Consider the following 16,469-nt stretch of genomic DNA (forward strand, 5'->3'; position numbering starts at 1 on the left):
ACGCTATAAATTAACATTTAATCTGGATTTCTTGCTTGACCATCGGGTATGCCATATTAGAGGAACCGGAAACACGATGTCACGTAACACGTACACGAAGCTCATACGACTGAAGGGTAAAACATGGATCGCGTGATGTCACCGGAAAAAATCGCGTTATCGGGTTTTGAAAATTGAAAATTTTGAAAACTCGCGCCTATTGTTTAAATTTTTCAATGTGCATGAGTTTTTTGACTTTGAACTTGCATCTTTCATTATGCAAAATCTAAAAACTAAAAAAGGTGTGCTTTTCAAACAATATGTGTTTTTTTTTGGCTTGAAATAAGTGGACATGTTATTCACGTCAAGGTGGAGTAGGCGAATGCATATATATATATATATATATATATATATATATATATATATATATATATATATATATATATATATATATATATATATGTATATATGTATATATATGTATATGTATATGTAGGTATGTATATATATATGTATGTATGTATACATATATATATAAATATATGTATGTATATATATATATATATATATATGTATGTATATGTATATAAATATGTATATGTATACATATGTATATGTATATGTATACATATGTATATGTATATATATGTATGTGTATATATATAGATGTATATATGTGTATATATATGTGTATATATATATATGTATATATATATATATGTATATGTATGTATATATATATATATATATATATATATGTATGTATGTATGTATATGTATATATGTATATATATGTATATATGTATATATATATGTATATGTATATATACAAACGATAGACTTACATAGCTGGTTGTTGTAGCTAAAAACAGTGCACCTGCCAGGAACAACTTACCGTGCGTTTTCCTGTTCTCGTGCTGCTCTGGCAGCGCCCCAAACTCTGTTTCCTGATACCCATTTTCTTGTAGTACACCATTCCCCGGTTTTGCGCCCTCTGGGCTAGGTTTAGGAGTGGTTCCGTTCTGTGTTTTTAGCAGCGGGTTTTTCTCCTGGTTCGTGGAGTAATTGCACTGTAACCACCCGATGGGGATCAGCTTGGCCTTCGCCGTGAAAAACGCCTCTAGCCGACGGTTGAAGTACATGATCGTTATGTAGAGGACGTACAAAACTAACATCACTAATGCTTCGTACCTGATGAAGAAATGACAAGAACAGCGCTGTCGTTTACAATGTCATAAAGGAATCAGTCGGTAAATGACTATTTGATTGCCACCATTTTATAACTTCCGGAGCCATGGCCCGCCTAGCATTTCCGGTTTTTGCTAGGCCGGACGTAACCTAGGGGAATTAAAAATAAAGGTGTCTTTTTGTAATTTGAAATCATTGAAAGCCGTCTGAACACGGAGTAGCCTAAATGGCAAAGCTGAACTGGTGAAATGTTAAAAGAAAGACAAGAGAGCGTCATTCGAAAGACCAATAAAAATAATCTGGGAAAAACTCGACGTATTTCTTTCAGTGCAAACTAAATGCTTATACGACGAGATATTCAATCATGCATATGTAATCTGCACATAGCATACAACTAAGAGGACCGTGGATTTCTCTGCAATCACTGATAAAAGTGGGTAATCTTACCAATGACGAAAGGCAATCTTATCAAATGTACGGGCTCGCCATTCATTGTCTCTTCACAACAAATGATGTTTGAAAAGGGGGCAACCTTATCGATGTATGCGTTCGTCATTCATTTTTTCTACACAGCAACTGATTTTTGAAATAACAGTGCCCATCAGTACACCTCCACGCTGGGAATGCTCCATGTTGAGACTGCTTGACGTTGGGATTGGTTGTCGCAAACATCAAACCATGGTACACTAAACGTTGCCTTGATGCATTAAATTTTGTTAAACTGGTCATTCTAATTTTTTATGTAAATACTAGAGTATCACCTCCACCGGGGGTGGTCTGGTGGTGGTGGTCGTGGGGGGACTGGTCATTTTTGTAGCCTATATATATACCGTAGAACCACCTCCACCTGAGGATCGGTCATTCTTATTTCTTATGTAAATACTACAGAATCATCTCCACCAGGGATCTGGTCATTTTTATAGCCTATACAAATACTGTAGAACCACTTCCACGTCACGACTTATCATTCTAATTTATGTATACACTCCATGTCAATTTGAATAAATGCTGCGTCCAGTTTATATTCACATCTTTGGTTTTTGTTCCGTGTATTTTAGATGTCATTTAATTATTTAGTGAATGATATATGCCCCTGTCTTAGGATAAGTATACACTGTACATATGCATGATCAAGACTGAAAAGGCCTTCACAAGCAGTTGTGTACAGTTTAATAAACAAGTGTTAGCAGGAGGCTTTCTACTAATTAGTGGGAACTAAGAAAATACTACTACCTTGGTTCGCAACAAGGTATACGTTTTGCCAAATTAACGATATTTATATAATTTGAGTTTGGTTATTATCTTTAAGTGAGAGGAATAAATAAGAAAACTGAGAAGCAAAACGTGAAATAAAAAATGCCCAAATTTTAACCCCCGAGGAGATCTAGTATTCGTAAGGGCATCGAGCCCTAAATGGGGACCACCAACAGATGTCCGACGTGAAGCCAAGGTCAAACCATCCAGAGGTGCGTGCATTAGAATCAGGATGAATGGCATAAATGGTCACAGATAAAGAGTGTCCGATGGAGGCCTTAGTGCGCCTTAACCATGTGAGAATATGTCATATTCTATACAGTACTGGCTGCTTACAATAGAAATATATTTTTATATTTTAGCTTGATTTCGAAATAACAGTCATAATGTTGTTGTTATCACCTCTGCAGATTACGTTATTTCTGGATTTACACTGGGTCATAAGAAAACTTTCGTTTAAAGACAATTCTACGTTCCAAGGAGAAAACTGTGACGTTTTTTTGTACGTCTATCTCAGGACACAACCCAAACTGCATACTGAGAAATAAAATACAACCGTTTCACAAAAACCTTATTGGACCTGCATATATATCATGCATGCCTATCTTACGTGCTGAAACTAAACACTGAAAATGAACTACATACCAGTAGGGAAACATATCAGCATAATAACGGAAATCCAAAATTTATAGCTGCCTCTGTAAATGTATTGGAAATACGTGTGACAAAAATGAGCTGAACACTAGCGGTAAATAGGTTAACTTGGGCACAACTAGAAGAAAAGCAGGATATGTTTTTATGATATTCACGATACCCGGGCAACAAAAAAAAATAATAACAGACCAAAAATTGGGTTTTATTAGAATTTATATCTTTAGTATTTATGATTTTTAGGTTTTCCTGGTTTGGGTAAACATTGTTCATTCTTCCTTGTGAATTATGACATTGACATTAATTATTTCACTTGTGTTGGAAACATTGGCCGTACCTACATCCATTCCTGGTTAGTAGGCCTACCGCATGTAAACCGCCTCGTCTGCAGCAGGCGGAGTTGAGGCTATTTTTGGTTTGATATTGGCGACAACCAGTCCAGCATGGAGCAGTCCCAGCGTGGAGGTACACTGATAGACCCCTACTCGCTTGAAAAGTGAGCAATCTTACCCATGCACGAGTTCATTGTTTTCTTCATTCATTGTTTCTTCGCAACAACAATGTTTGAAAAGTGGGCAGTCCTTACCAATGTACGAGTTCGTCATTCATCACCACGATGAGCGTTATAATACTGATCAGGTAAAACAGACAGTCTCGTGTCATAGGCCACCACGTTAGGTATACCACCTGGAAAACAGAAATACCGTTATTTATTTTCTTTTGTTTATTTAAAATTCTCCAGGTAAATGATCGCCCTTCACTTGTTAACTGACCAACCATCGCCCAGCGTACGGTACCTGACAAACCACCGCTCATCGTAACTGTACCTGACATACGACCGTACATCGTATGGTTCTTGTCAAACCACCGCCCGTCGTAGGTAGCTGACAAACCATCGCCCATCGTATGGTTTTTGACAAACCACCGTTCATCGTATGGTACCTGACAAACCACCGCCCTTCACGTAGTACCTCACAACCCACCGTCCATCGTATGGTGCGTGACAAACCACCGTTTATTGTGTGGTACCTGGCAAACTCCCCCTACAGTACGGAACCTGAACAAACCACCGCTCATCGTATGGCACCTGACAAGCACCACCCAAAGTACGGTACCTGACAAACCACCGCCCATTATATGGTACCTGTCAAACACACCATCTGTCGCATGGTACCTGACGAACCACCGCCCATGGTAACGGTACCTGGCATACCACCGTCCATCGTATGGTTCTTGTCAAACCACCGCCCATCGTAGGCCTATGTAGCTGACAAACCGTCGCCCATCGTATGGTTCTTGAAAAACCACCGTCCATCGTATGGTTTCCTGAGAAACCAATCGCATGGTAGGCCTACCTGGCAAACCACCACCCATCGTATGGTACTTGACGAGCCACCGCCCATCTATGGTACCTTACAAACCACTACCCATCGTATGGTATCTGACAAAGCACCACTCAAAGTACGGTATTTGACATACCACCGTTTATCGTACGATACTTAACAAACTATCACCTACCATATGGTACCTGACAAGCCCCGGCCTATCGTATGGTATTTGATAAAACATCGCCCACAGTACGATACCTGACAAACCACCGCCATCGTATGGTACCTGACAAACCACTGGCTATCGTAACGGCCTGTGCCATAACACCGTCCACTATATGGCTCTTGACAAACCACCGCCTATTGTACGCTACCTGACAAACCACCGTCCATCACACGGTACCTAAAAAGCACCGCCTATCGTATGGCACCTGACAAACCGCCGCCCACACTTCGGTACCTGAAAAACCACCGCCCATCGGATGGTACCTGACAAACTCTCGTCATCGTATAGCATCTGACAAACCACCGCACGTCGTATGCTACCCGAAAATCCATCTTACATGGAATCAAAGGAGTGGATATGTAAGGATGGATGGAATACATATTTATGTTATTTATGTATTTAAACCCACGACCATCCGCAGGTTTGCTGGCAGACCTTCACACTTACGGCCGGAGAGAGAAGCCACCATGAGCTGGACTTGAACTAACAGCGACCGCATTGCTGAGAAGGCTCCTGGGTTATTACGTTGCGCTAGACTGAGCCACGGAGGCCCCAAGAATACATAAAAATACAAATAACTGAAAACGGAATCAGACACGACGAGGCTGTTGTACACTGCACGTGTGACCTACTGAACTGCGACCATGCTTTGACAGTTTCATTTCAAATCAGGATTTTATTTTAAAATTTAATGCTAATCCGTAAGACACGCTGAACACGCCACCTGGCACTATGGATTGTAGGACAAAAATTCTCTTTCTTTACTGGCCTTCTCTCAGAGGAATTAAATTCCCAGATAAGGAAACTATTCCATAATGAACAAACCTAAATGTTTGAGGTGTCTGTAACAATCAGACCAGGTGCATTAAGGTCCATATTCGGCACAAAACTAATGTAGGTGTCTATAAAATCGGCTTTTCGTACTTAGGACAGGTTTAAGCCGCCATTGTGATTTCCCGGAGGACTTACCATGCCTGAAAACAAAGCGCATAAAGAAATGATGAAGAGGATATTAAACACCGCCGATCCCACAATGGTGCCGATCCCAACATCACTCCGGGCTATAAATTACACCTGTAAAAAAAGAGGAAAATGAGGGTTAAGAAGATACCACGGGACAGTATCCCTTGGGAGTTTGTTTTTAGGGTTTATACAAAAAAATAGTACAGTACAGGAAACGTACAATAAGACAGCGAGGAACGGACCACGTTTGGTTAAAAGTTGTGTTTTAGTTCATTAGAATAAAGATAGAGGATTTCCCTATTTGGATACTTTTGCGTTGTTTGTCTTTTCTCAGTGTATACGATATTTAAAAACATCCTGTCAGCCACTGTATGGAAATGTAAAGGCTTACTGTTTCTTTCTTTTCCCCTTGATTTCTTTATTATACGTTTTTCACAAAAGAGCAAATAAATATGACAATCCAGTATCGGGTCACACATTACCGTTATTAGAATGTCCCTATGGCAGTTTTAGAGTTTTTTTCTCGGACTACGGAACATACCTATCACGGACGTAAATAGCTCCGGCGCGGAACTTCCGGCCGCCATGAAGGTTGCCCCTGCAACATCTTCCTGTAGCCCGAGACCTAAGAATCGGAGACATCACTACAGGACGATTTACTAATTTAAGTACTAAATTTAAAGAACGTTCATATCTTGTTTGCATAATACAATGCCAGTGTCACATCAGAGAAAAGCGCCAAATAAACAACATTATTACACATACAAAACTATACATACCAAAAGGTGGTCACACATAACCGCTATACAATTATAGTTATTTAAATATCATATTCTCAAGTGTGTTTTGTCGAAAACAATATTGAAGGACCACAGCTAGAACTAACTTTTCCCACTCTTTCATCTGAACTGTATGTATTTTTTTTATGTTTTCTCCAGCTTTAAATACCATACCCTACAAGAAGTAAGACATAATACCGAAAATGTGTAATATATAATTATATATGTATAATTATAGCCTTCTCTAAAAGATGGCGCTGTTAGATTAATTTATTTATTTATTTCATTGGTGTTTTACGTAGTACTGAAGATTATTTCACTTATACGACGGCGGCCAACACTATAGTGGGAGGAAACCGGGCAGAGCCCGGGGGAAACCCACGATCATCGGCAGGTCGCTGGAAAAGGCGCTCTTAGACCACAAGCCTCTACTACAGGCAAATGTGTAAACTAAAGGTGAAAAAAAAGGTGAATACTAATCTCAAATAAGAGAGAATAGTAAAGAATTTAAAAGAATGTCATATTAATTGCAATTATCTAGACCTCACTGGTCTAGAATAATTCAAACGCTGCATAATAACATGAAAACAATGCAACTCACTGTCACATATCATCTCCAGGGAGGCCACGAAGTAATCGTCACAAACAATGGCCAGAGAACAGAACATGTACAGTGCAATGAGAATGTGAATAACAACTCCTCCGTCCTGGGTCTCCTGTAAGGTGAAAAAGTTCTCCGGAAATTCATATATGGCCCTCGGTGTACAGTTGAGTACCTCCGGATCCTCAGCTGAAAATACACATGATTGTAGTTATATATCTATTTGATTGGTGTTTTACGCCGAACTCAAAGATATTTCGCTTAAACGACGGCAGCCAGTATTGTGGTTGGAGGAAACCGGACAGAGCCCTGGCAGCCAGTATTGTGGTTGGAGGAAACCGGACAGAGCCCTGGGGATACCCACGACCATTCGCAGGTTTTTGCAGGTTGTCGCGGATTGTTAAGCAGCAATACAAATAATCTGAAATACGTTCATTTATTTATTTATTTATTTATTTATTTGATTGTGGGGTGTACGTGGAAATGATATTTCGCTGTGACTTGTTTGATAAGTTTCAACTTGTTGTTTGTTGTTCTTGGGGTAGCTCCTCCTAAACAAGACAATGTGCCTTGCATCTTATTACTTTTCTACGAGCAATCACGGAAGGGTTAGAGATTTTGATTTCTTTTCGAGGCTGGATAATTTAGAGGTTATATTAAGAATGATAGGATAATGTTTGTTATGGCCACATTTCACATGTAGCTCTGGGCGTCCGGACGAGTGTCAGGTATCTGACAAAAGTTGAGGATTTATTCCACCTATTCTAACATTCCCCAATGAAACAGTAAAGAAAATTTTGACAGCGTCAAACGCCAATCAAATCAAGACGTATTAACAAGTTGCATTCTCGAAATATGTGGATAGCCCCCAACTCACCGGTTTTAGTATACAGAACATTTTAACTAGAAGAACATTCCTCGCGTCTTTCCATCATTATCGAAAACTGTTAACTGTTTCTCTTTAATTTTGGCTCCCTTAGAACCTGTTTTTGTTTTGGGAATTTTCCTAGCGACTATTGACCCGGATTGTCCTTTTTTAGTTGACGCCTGGTACCGGTATAGGAATGTATGTTTTGACGCCTATATCTGAATACTGTAGTTTCAGTCATCTACCGTTAATGGCATATATATATATATATATATATATATATATATATATATATATATATATATATATATATATATATATATATATATATATATATATATATATATGCCATTAACGGTAGATGACTGAAACCAATTTTGGTTCTCACAGAGGTTTGCTTTTCTTTTTTTTTAAACTTGACCCCGCTGGCCATTGTTTTTGCATATTTGTACAAATCTGATAGTGGTGGGAGTGATGTAAAGCAAACGTGAACAGCCACGCATGCGCTCTGGGAAGTGTACAAACGTGTTTGCAAAAGTAATGCAAAACGTGTGCAAAGTGATGTCGGGTACAGCCTCGGCTAACTGAAGTAAATTGACAAGAAGCCGTATTTCACCGGTTACGGGTGACCATTTGGCAACCATAACACTGTCGTTGTTGCTCTGGTTTTACTCTCTATGGTTTAAGTCTTTCAAAACACCACAGTACACTGAGCTTTATAACAGAGTCATCGCCCAACCATGCATAACTTAATGCATCTGGCAGACAGAAAAGCTCTAGATATGCTTGAACGTCCAACGATAACAATGGGCACATGCGGCTTTGTACACACTTATACACTTCTGTTGTTTTCGCAAAGAATGACCAGGCATATCATTGTGTGTAAACCACTATATTTGTTGTATTTACTAATGACGGTGGATAATCGTATCGCCGACAGCGTGATCTGATGCCAGTCGAACCTCTGTCATCATTCTAACGCTAAAATCTGTGCTTCGATAAATAACGCATCAGTCGTTTATGTTTATATGGGCAGGTAGGTCAAAATCTGTGACACTCGATATAGGTAACGGTAATCAAATATGCGAGAAAACATTGGCCGGTGATATCTCAACCGCCGACAGCTGGCGGCGGAGTTTGCAATTGCTGATTGGCAATTTTGTGTACAGAGATAGTGCATAGTTGGACCCAGTTGTTCGAAGGTGTATTAGTTAATACTTGTATTAAGGCATACTTTATATTTAGAATTTTAGCTAAACCCTGCAGCCAATGCAGTTGTAAAATGTCAAAGTATAACAGCAGCAGATTTAGTCCAAATTTGATACACTTTTACACAATTTTGCTTTGTACAAGATTGAGGACTTGCCTTTAAGTTAAATCTAGTATTAAGTCTTAAAACAGTTTTGAAGAACTGGGCCGTGGCGTAGGTATTTCCTATGTGTGATATATTCTGGTCTGTGATGTAGTTTTAATGTAGTTCTTTTCTATGATGTAGTTTTGGTGCAAGATGTAGTTTTGGTGCAAGATGTAGTTTTGGTGTAAGATGTAGTTTTGGAACAAGATGTTTTGGTGTTTGATTTAGTTCTGGGGCCACTTTCACAAATATGTCGCACATGTAGGACAATAGTACCTTAATAGTTACGTGCAACATATCGTAAGACAAATGTTAAATGATAAAAAAAATGCCGTACACCGCATTTTGAATGTGGCCCCAGGAGTATGATGAAGTTCTGGTGTATGATGTATTTATTTATCTGATTGGTGTTTTTCGGCGTACGCAGGTATATTTTACTTATAAGACAACGGTCACCATCATGGTGGTAAGAAACCTGGCAGATGCCGGGGGAAACCTACCATCCGCAGGTTCGTGGTAACCAAACACGAGCTGGATTACGGCGACCGCATTAACTAGATCCTGAATCATTACCCTGTGCCATCACGCTAACCATCAGGCCATGCAGGCTCAGTGCATGGTGTAGCTCTAGTACATGGTGTGATTCTGGTGTAAACCCACGACCATCCGAAGGATGGTGTCAGACCTTCTTACAAACGGCCGGGGAACCCTTCATAGGCCCTATTCATAACATATAATAAGTGAGGTTCTTTTAGGGATCAGCCATGTATTACGTTATAATTTTTTACTTATTTATTTGTTTGTTGACTTTTAACGCTATTCTCAAGAAGCTGTAAGAAGATGTAGGTCTCACGTTCAAAGAGTCGTAGTACCAACGAAAAACCACAGACCTTTGGCATGTTACTGACAAACTCCCCACATGTGACGCATAGATATGTTGTGGTCTTCAAGGAAGGGTTAGTCCTCGCCACGATGTGCCTCCATACTGCTGAAGTGGCGTTAAACCATAATCAATCAATCATTCAATCAACGAACGTTTTGATTTCGCAAACGGCTACATAAGCGTCAGGAAGGGCTTATTTTCACCACGCTCTAAGGACAGTCAGACGGGGATAATCTACAAATTCTTTGTATTAGGCCAGATTTGAAAAGCAAAGTATCAATCTTTTACCAAGTGTCACAAATCGTTACTCGAAAAACTTGCTCTGCACATTGCATGCTCTCGTACTAAATTTTGTCTCCTCATTTTCGGTGAAAAAAATTCCACCTGACTGTTGATACCTTGCACCTATTCTGGCTTTTTCTTTTAATATCCGGAACAGTGGGTGACATAAAACAGCTGTGTTATTTTTCTAACCTAAATATGGCTGCCAGCCTTTAACATATGTAAATACTTGATAAACAATGAGGAGGTAAAGTGACTGGTCTGTTTATTTGGGACATAACAATACGCGTTCAACGCTATTTTCCTCACATCAGGACATTGAACCTAGCAAAACGGACTAGTTCTGATGACACTACACTGACAAAACGCCAAGCGTACCAATTAGTCAGCGATTTCTGACTCAAGTCAAAATTAAAAATGTATTTATAATGCTATGTTTCCGGCATACGGCGTTGAACGTTCGACACATTTGTCGATCGGTAACATTGATGAGGTGTACAGGGATAAGCTCTAAAATCGTATTTTAAAATTTGACTGAAGTCAGAACAGGTATTAAAAACTGTTGACTGCTTCTCTTTATGAGTCCGTCCGATTTTCGTATTTTCATTTACTTTCTTAGTGCTTTGGTAGTTTGTGTTAAACGTCGTTTTGGGAACTGCGATTATTGACCTGGAACGTCCCTGTTGGTTGACGACTAGTATACGTATGTCTGTTTCAACGCATACATTTGTAGAATCGGTCCTAGATTTTTATGGTATATCGTGGAGACTGAGATCATAAAGAGTACAGTGCTGGAAAATCAATCGCGGATTCATGTGGGAAAGATGTTAGTAAGTTTAGTACATCAAAACCGACCTTTTTCTTTACATTACTGTAACTCTAGCTCATGATGCATACATGAAGTAAACGACGATGGCTTGAAGGGCTGATAGATCGATCGATTGATTGATTGGTTGATTGATTGGAGTTTAACGCCGTGCACAATAATGCCTCACTTACATATGTATATAATGAGGTAAACCACCGACCTTCATCAGCCACATAACAAACCTTTTCATTTGAAACCGCAGGCGAAAAAAAAAGAATTAACTGGTCAAGGCCTTGACCAATGCTCAAATGAACGTGCAAAGGCCATAAATCTCGATTAGTTCAAAGTAGCTTTATCACTTTAAATACGATGTCATATTTTCAACCAAGATATACACTACATTAATGAGGAAATTTACAATGTCAGTTATCAAAAAAAAACGAGCAAAAGAAGCTCATTCAGAGACGATACCAGGTCACAAGTGTATGTTCCCAACGGCATCTGGTGTTAGCACCCGCACATATACAGTACAGCTAATAATCCTTTGTTTAGGAAAGTACCTGTCGCCTTCGTATGCTTAATTTTGTATAGGGACTTGTGTTGCCTTCCGGATCGGAAACGGGCGTTAATAAAACGAGACAACTAAATTTTAATTTTTGATTTTGGTATAGGTCCAATGAATGTGGTATTACATGCTAAGATATAATACCATATGTTAAAACACAAATATACTTGTAGTTATTTAGGAAGAGAGCTGCAAACAGGTTTAAATGTCCTCAAGACATTGTTTCTGGCCTGCGTTGTAACTCATTAAATCAACTGTAAATCCGACTTATATGTTTCCAGATTACCGATAATGGAAGGCTAAAGGATCCCAGAGTAAAGATACATGGATTTACTTACATTTGCTAACATTTCGGTGTTCGCCATTTTCCACTGCTCTTTTGTTGAGTCGATGGATTCTGTCGTCAAGCAGAGAGTTCTTGTCGTAGTAATCGCTGACACCACGCGCTATAAAAACCACGGCGATCAAAGAAAGATACACACATGCCACTAACACCAGTCTGGTTTTTCGCTTCCGTGTCCTGTATTTCCGTCGACCGCTCTGGCATTCCATGTCCATTACGATATCTGCCCTATAGTCCGTCAGCCAGATCTTTGGCCGATCCAGGTTTTTAGCCAACTCTGCTGTGCTCGACAGTTCGGAAGTTCCACCATGCCAGGCGAGGATGGTTTAACCTAAAATAACATGAGGAGAGTTGTTATTCCAACGTAGCTCTCTCGCCCTGAATAGATAATAAGGGGTCACTTATCACACCAGCATGACAGACACGTAACGAGACGTGTTAACATACCTGCATTCACAGGTGTATACCTTGCCAGTGTGAATTAATTGTCCCATTTCCTACATCATATTTCGATCATATCAAGCACATGCTAGCATTCTATGAGTTGTAGGCCTACTTGCAAATCACAGCATTCGAAATTAGGTGTGAAAAAACGACAGGTGATGACTGCCAGGTGTTAACATGTCACAAATTGTACTATCCAAGATTCCCTATTACAAACTGGTCATTTTTTTTTCAAATTCCACAATCACACAAAAACACTTGTGTTGTATGACCACAAACTTGTGTTTTTTGCAACAAAAAACATATCTGAACAACTCTATGTTGTGTTGAATTAACACGAGGCCTTGTTTGGGGTTTTTTTTTATTGTTTTTTTTTTTTGTAACAAACACATTTGTATTTAGCACATGTTTGTATTGGGGTAACACGTTTTTGTATTGAATGAAACAACACAAGTTGTTGTGTTAGATATCAACACAAGTGTTTTGTGTGTGCATACTTGCATACATTTGTACAAAGTGCGGATTAAGCATCGACACTGTGGTGTGGATAATATCGAAATTATTTATTGATTTATTTATATGATTGGTGTTTTACGCCGTACTCAAGAATATTTCACTTATAAGACGGCGGCCAGCATTATGGCGTGGGAGGAAACTGGGCAAAGCCGGGGATGAACCCACGACCATCGGCAGGTTGCTGTCATACTTTCCCACGTACGGCCGGAGAGGAAGCCAGCATGAGCTGGACTTGAACTTGAAATTGTAGGTTGTTCGTACCTTTTTGGCTCAAATATTCTATATGTGTTTGTAGATCCATATATCACAAGTATATGGCCGCAGGCAAGAGATTAAATTTCTTCCCCATGGTGATTTAATTCTACTCCACATATGTAGGGATGTATAACTGGTTTTGTGGAGAGATTGTGTTATGAATTCAATGAAACTTCAAGCAACCCATTGCATTTTGCGTATTTTTACATCATATTTCGATCATATCATAGCACGTTACCATTCTATTAGTTGTAGGCCTACTTGCAAATCACAGTTTTCGAAATTAGGTGTGAAAAAAACGACAGGTGATGACTGCCAGGTGTTAATATGTCACAAATTGCACTATCAAGGTAAACAGGTTGCCATCGACACCAAGACAAAACAAATATCGTGTTTAATAAGAACACAGGAAAACCCGTGCATTGATACCATCCAAAGTAAACAGCCAAAAATATTGAAACATTTACTTTCTGATTGTTTAACGCTACACTCAAGAATTTTGATGCCAATGGTTAGTGCAATGCGTTGATAAAACTACCAACCTTAAGCAATTTACTGACGAACCTTATTACGTTCTCACGACTGTTTATTGTCAGTAGGAGGGCGATTATATACAATCTTAATTCCTTGTCCAGTGATAAGAACTGAACTCTTCGTACGTCCTTGCAATAGAAAGCCTTAAACCACGCGTGCACGACCAGAACACGTTTCCGAACAGTAAAAACTGATTAACATCATTGTTGTACATACAGTACCATGGGTTTAGTTTCTTTGGCTGTAGGTTGGTTGTCCTAAGCCCCGTCCAGACTATCCAACATTGTTCATCTTTTGTTGACTCAACAGTAAGTTGAATGCTGTTGAATTAAGTTGGGTGTCCCGTTCACACTTCAAATCAGATATGTCAACAATGTCCAACACTGTTCTCGTGTGATGAACCGTGTTGGGCTGTGTTTTTTTTAACCAAACTTTCGATAAATTGGAGGCAAATTTCGATCTTTCTCTCCAATGTATGAGTGACAATGAGGATCAGCCGGAAGAATCTTGCCGTGGCTTTATCGGCTGCGCTTATTGCCATGGCCATTCTCCTGTATCAACGAAACTGTCTCATCGTAAGACCAGTTTCTCTCTTTCGCCTTTGGCGCCGCCATTTTGCCCAGGTCACGTGCCTTAAGATGGTCACGTTATTTCTGCACGCCCGCTGATTGGCCACATTTACTCAATTTGAGTCAACTTGTTGACGAAAAAAAAACAAACCAAAAAAAAAAACACATGCACATTTTCCATTCAACAAATTTGGATGGCGTTGAGTGTTGTTGTACGGAGTTGAAGAACCCGTCCACATTACTCAACGCGGCTCAACTTGTTGACTCAACTTCGTTGACTCTTGTTGAGTCAAGAAAAGTGAGTGATGATGAGTATTATGGACCCAAAGCCTGGTTATTTGGGAGGGGCCTATAGTTTGGTTTTATATTAGGACCCATGGATTGGTTATTTGGGGAGCCTATAGTTTGGTTTTATATCAGGACCCATGGATTGGTTATTTTGGGGAGCCTATAGTTTGGTTTTATATCAGGACCTATGGGTTGGTTATTTGGGGAGCCTATAGTTTGGTTTTATATCAGGACCCATGGATTGGTTATTTGGTTAGCCTATAGTTTGGTTTTATATCAGGACCCATGGATTGGTTATTTGGGGAGCCTATAGTTTGGTTTTATATCAGGACCCATGGATTGGTTATTTGGGGAGTCTATAGTTTGGTTTTATATCAGGACCTATGGACTGGTTATTTGGGGAGCCTATAGTTTGGTTTTATATCAGGACCCATGGATTGGTTATTTGGGGAGCCTATAGTTTGGTTTTATATCAGGACCTATGGATTGGTTATTTGGGGGGCCTATAACCTAGTTATCGGGACCCATAGTCTGGTTATTTGGGGGGCCTACCCTTATAAAATGTTCCTGTGGGGATTGTACGGGGCACACAAATGGTGGGGATGGTGCGGGGATGGTGCGGGAAAACATGTGGAGAACGTGTGGAGATCTGGAAAACTGTAAAGATGTATATTAAAGATATAATAATGATGTATTTTTGAAGACAAAACTTCCACAATCTTACACAATAACAGGTAAAGCCTATTGAATGCAATTAGTACAAAACTTGAAAGTCTGGCATCTGACCTGTTGCTTGCATGTTAATGTGACGTGTGCACTATGGTATATTTAAAATGGTTAATACATTTAAATGTTTACACAAGCAAACAAGATTCATTTATAGAAGTAGCTACATGTATGTCACCTTATATGAAAGGAGACCGACTTTGCTAAAAAGGTGACATTTGCTGTATAAATAGGTGTTGAAGTTACATGTGGAGTTCTTATATTTCAGGTAAACAGTGAATTTCTTCCCACTCCTTAATATTTATTTATTTTATTTGATTGGTGTTTTACGCCGTACTCAAGAATATTTCACTTATATGAATGCGACCATCATTATGGCGTGGGAGGAAACTGGGCAGAGCCGGGGAGGAAGCCACGACCATCCGCAGGTTGCTGTCAGACCTTCTCACGTACGGCCGGAGAGGAATCCAGCATGAGCTGGACTTAAACTCACAGCGACCGAATTGGTGAGAGGCTCCTGGGTCATTACGCTGCGCTAACGCGCTAACCAACGAGAAAACGCGTGATTCATGTTTAAGTTGAAACGAACTCCTGTTACTGCCTTGGTAAGGATTAAGGTTGGCTTGTGTGATTTCACACGAGACTTCAACTTTCTAATGTACAGTCTATCCGTCCCTCACCATCCCCGCACTTGACTTCGCTTCTGTAGGGAGATGAGGAATACCACCAATACAATCCCTACGGAGGATATTAACTTAGAGTAAAGTCTGTTTGCCCCATATGACCCACGCAGTAGACTGAGGTTCTGTAGTGGGTAAGGCAATGCCTCTCACACAATCCCTACAGAGGACTTTAACTTTCTAGTGTGAAGCCTATTTGTCCCACATCATCCCCGCACTCGACTTCGCTTCTGTAGTGAGTAGTGAGCCATATGGCCCCCACGCTCGACTTCGACTTTCTAGGGTAAAGTCTCTTTACCCCTCATGACCTTCAAACTGGAAGAGGTTTTAAGTCCAGGTATTAATTCCCACACTGGACTTTATTTTTCTTAGAGTGAAGTGTGAT

At 39.7% G+C, this 16,469-nt stretch overlaps 1 protein-coding gene across 1 annotated transcript in view; it reads right to left on the reverse strand.

Annotated features, from left to right (window-relative positions):
• The window catches only part of LOC135477601 (sodium/potassium/calcium exchanger 4-like), a 31,272-nt gene that overhangs the window by 4,663 nt on the left and 10,140 nt on the right, over positions 1-16,469 (reverse strand). Inside the window, exons 2-7 of the mRNA XM_064757766.1 lie at positions 12,068-12,403; positions 6,970-7,158; positions 6,119-6,214; positions 5,596-5,687; positions 3,659-3,759; positions 875-1,170 (exon numbers count right to left, since the gene is read on the reverse strand). Of these exons, the coding sequence (XP_064613836.1) occupies positions 875-1,170; positions 3,659-3,759; positions 5,596-5,687; positions 6,119-6,214; positions 6,970-7,158; positions 12,068-12,287 (994 nt within the window). The 5' untranslated portion in view covers positions 12,288-12,403. The remainder of the gene's footprint in view (positions 1-874; positions 1,171-3,658; positions 3,760-5,595; positions 5,688-6,118; positions 6,215-6,969; positions 7,159-12,067; positions 12,404-16,469) is intronic.

Source organism: Liolophura sinensis, chromosome 11, assembly GCF_032854445.1.
Source record: "Liolophura sinensis isolate JHLJ2023 chromosome 11, CUHK_Ljap_v2, whole genome shotgun sequence".
NCBI lineage: Eukaryota > Metazoa > Mollusca > Polyplacophora > Chitonida > Chitonidae > Liolophura > Liolophura sinensis.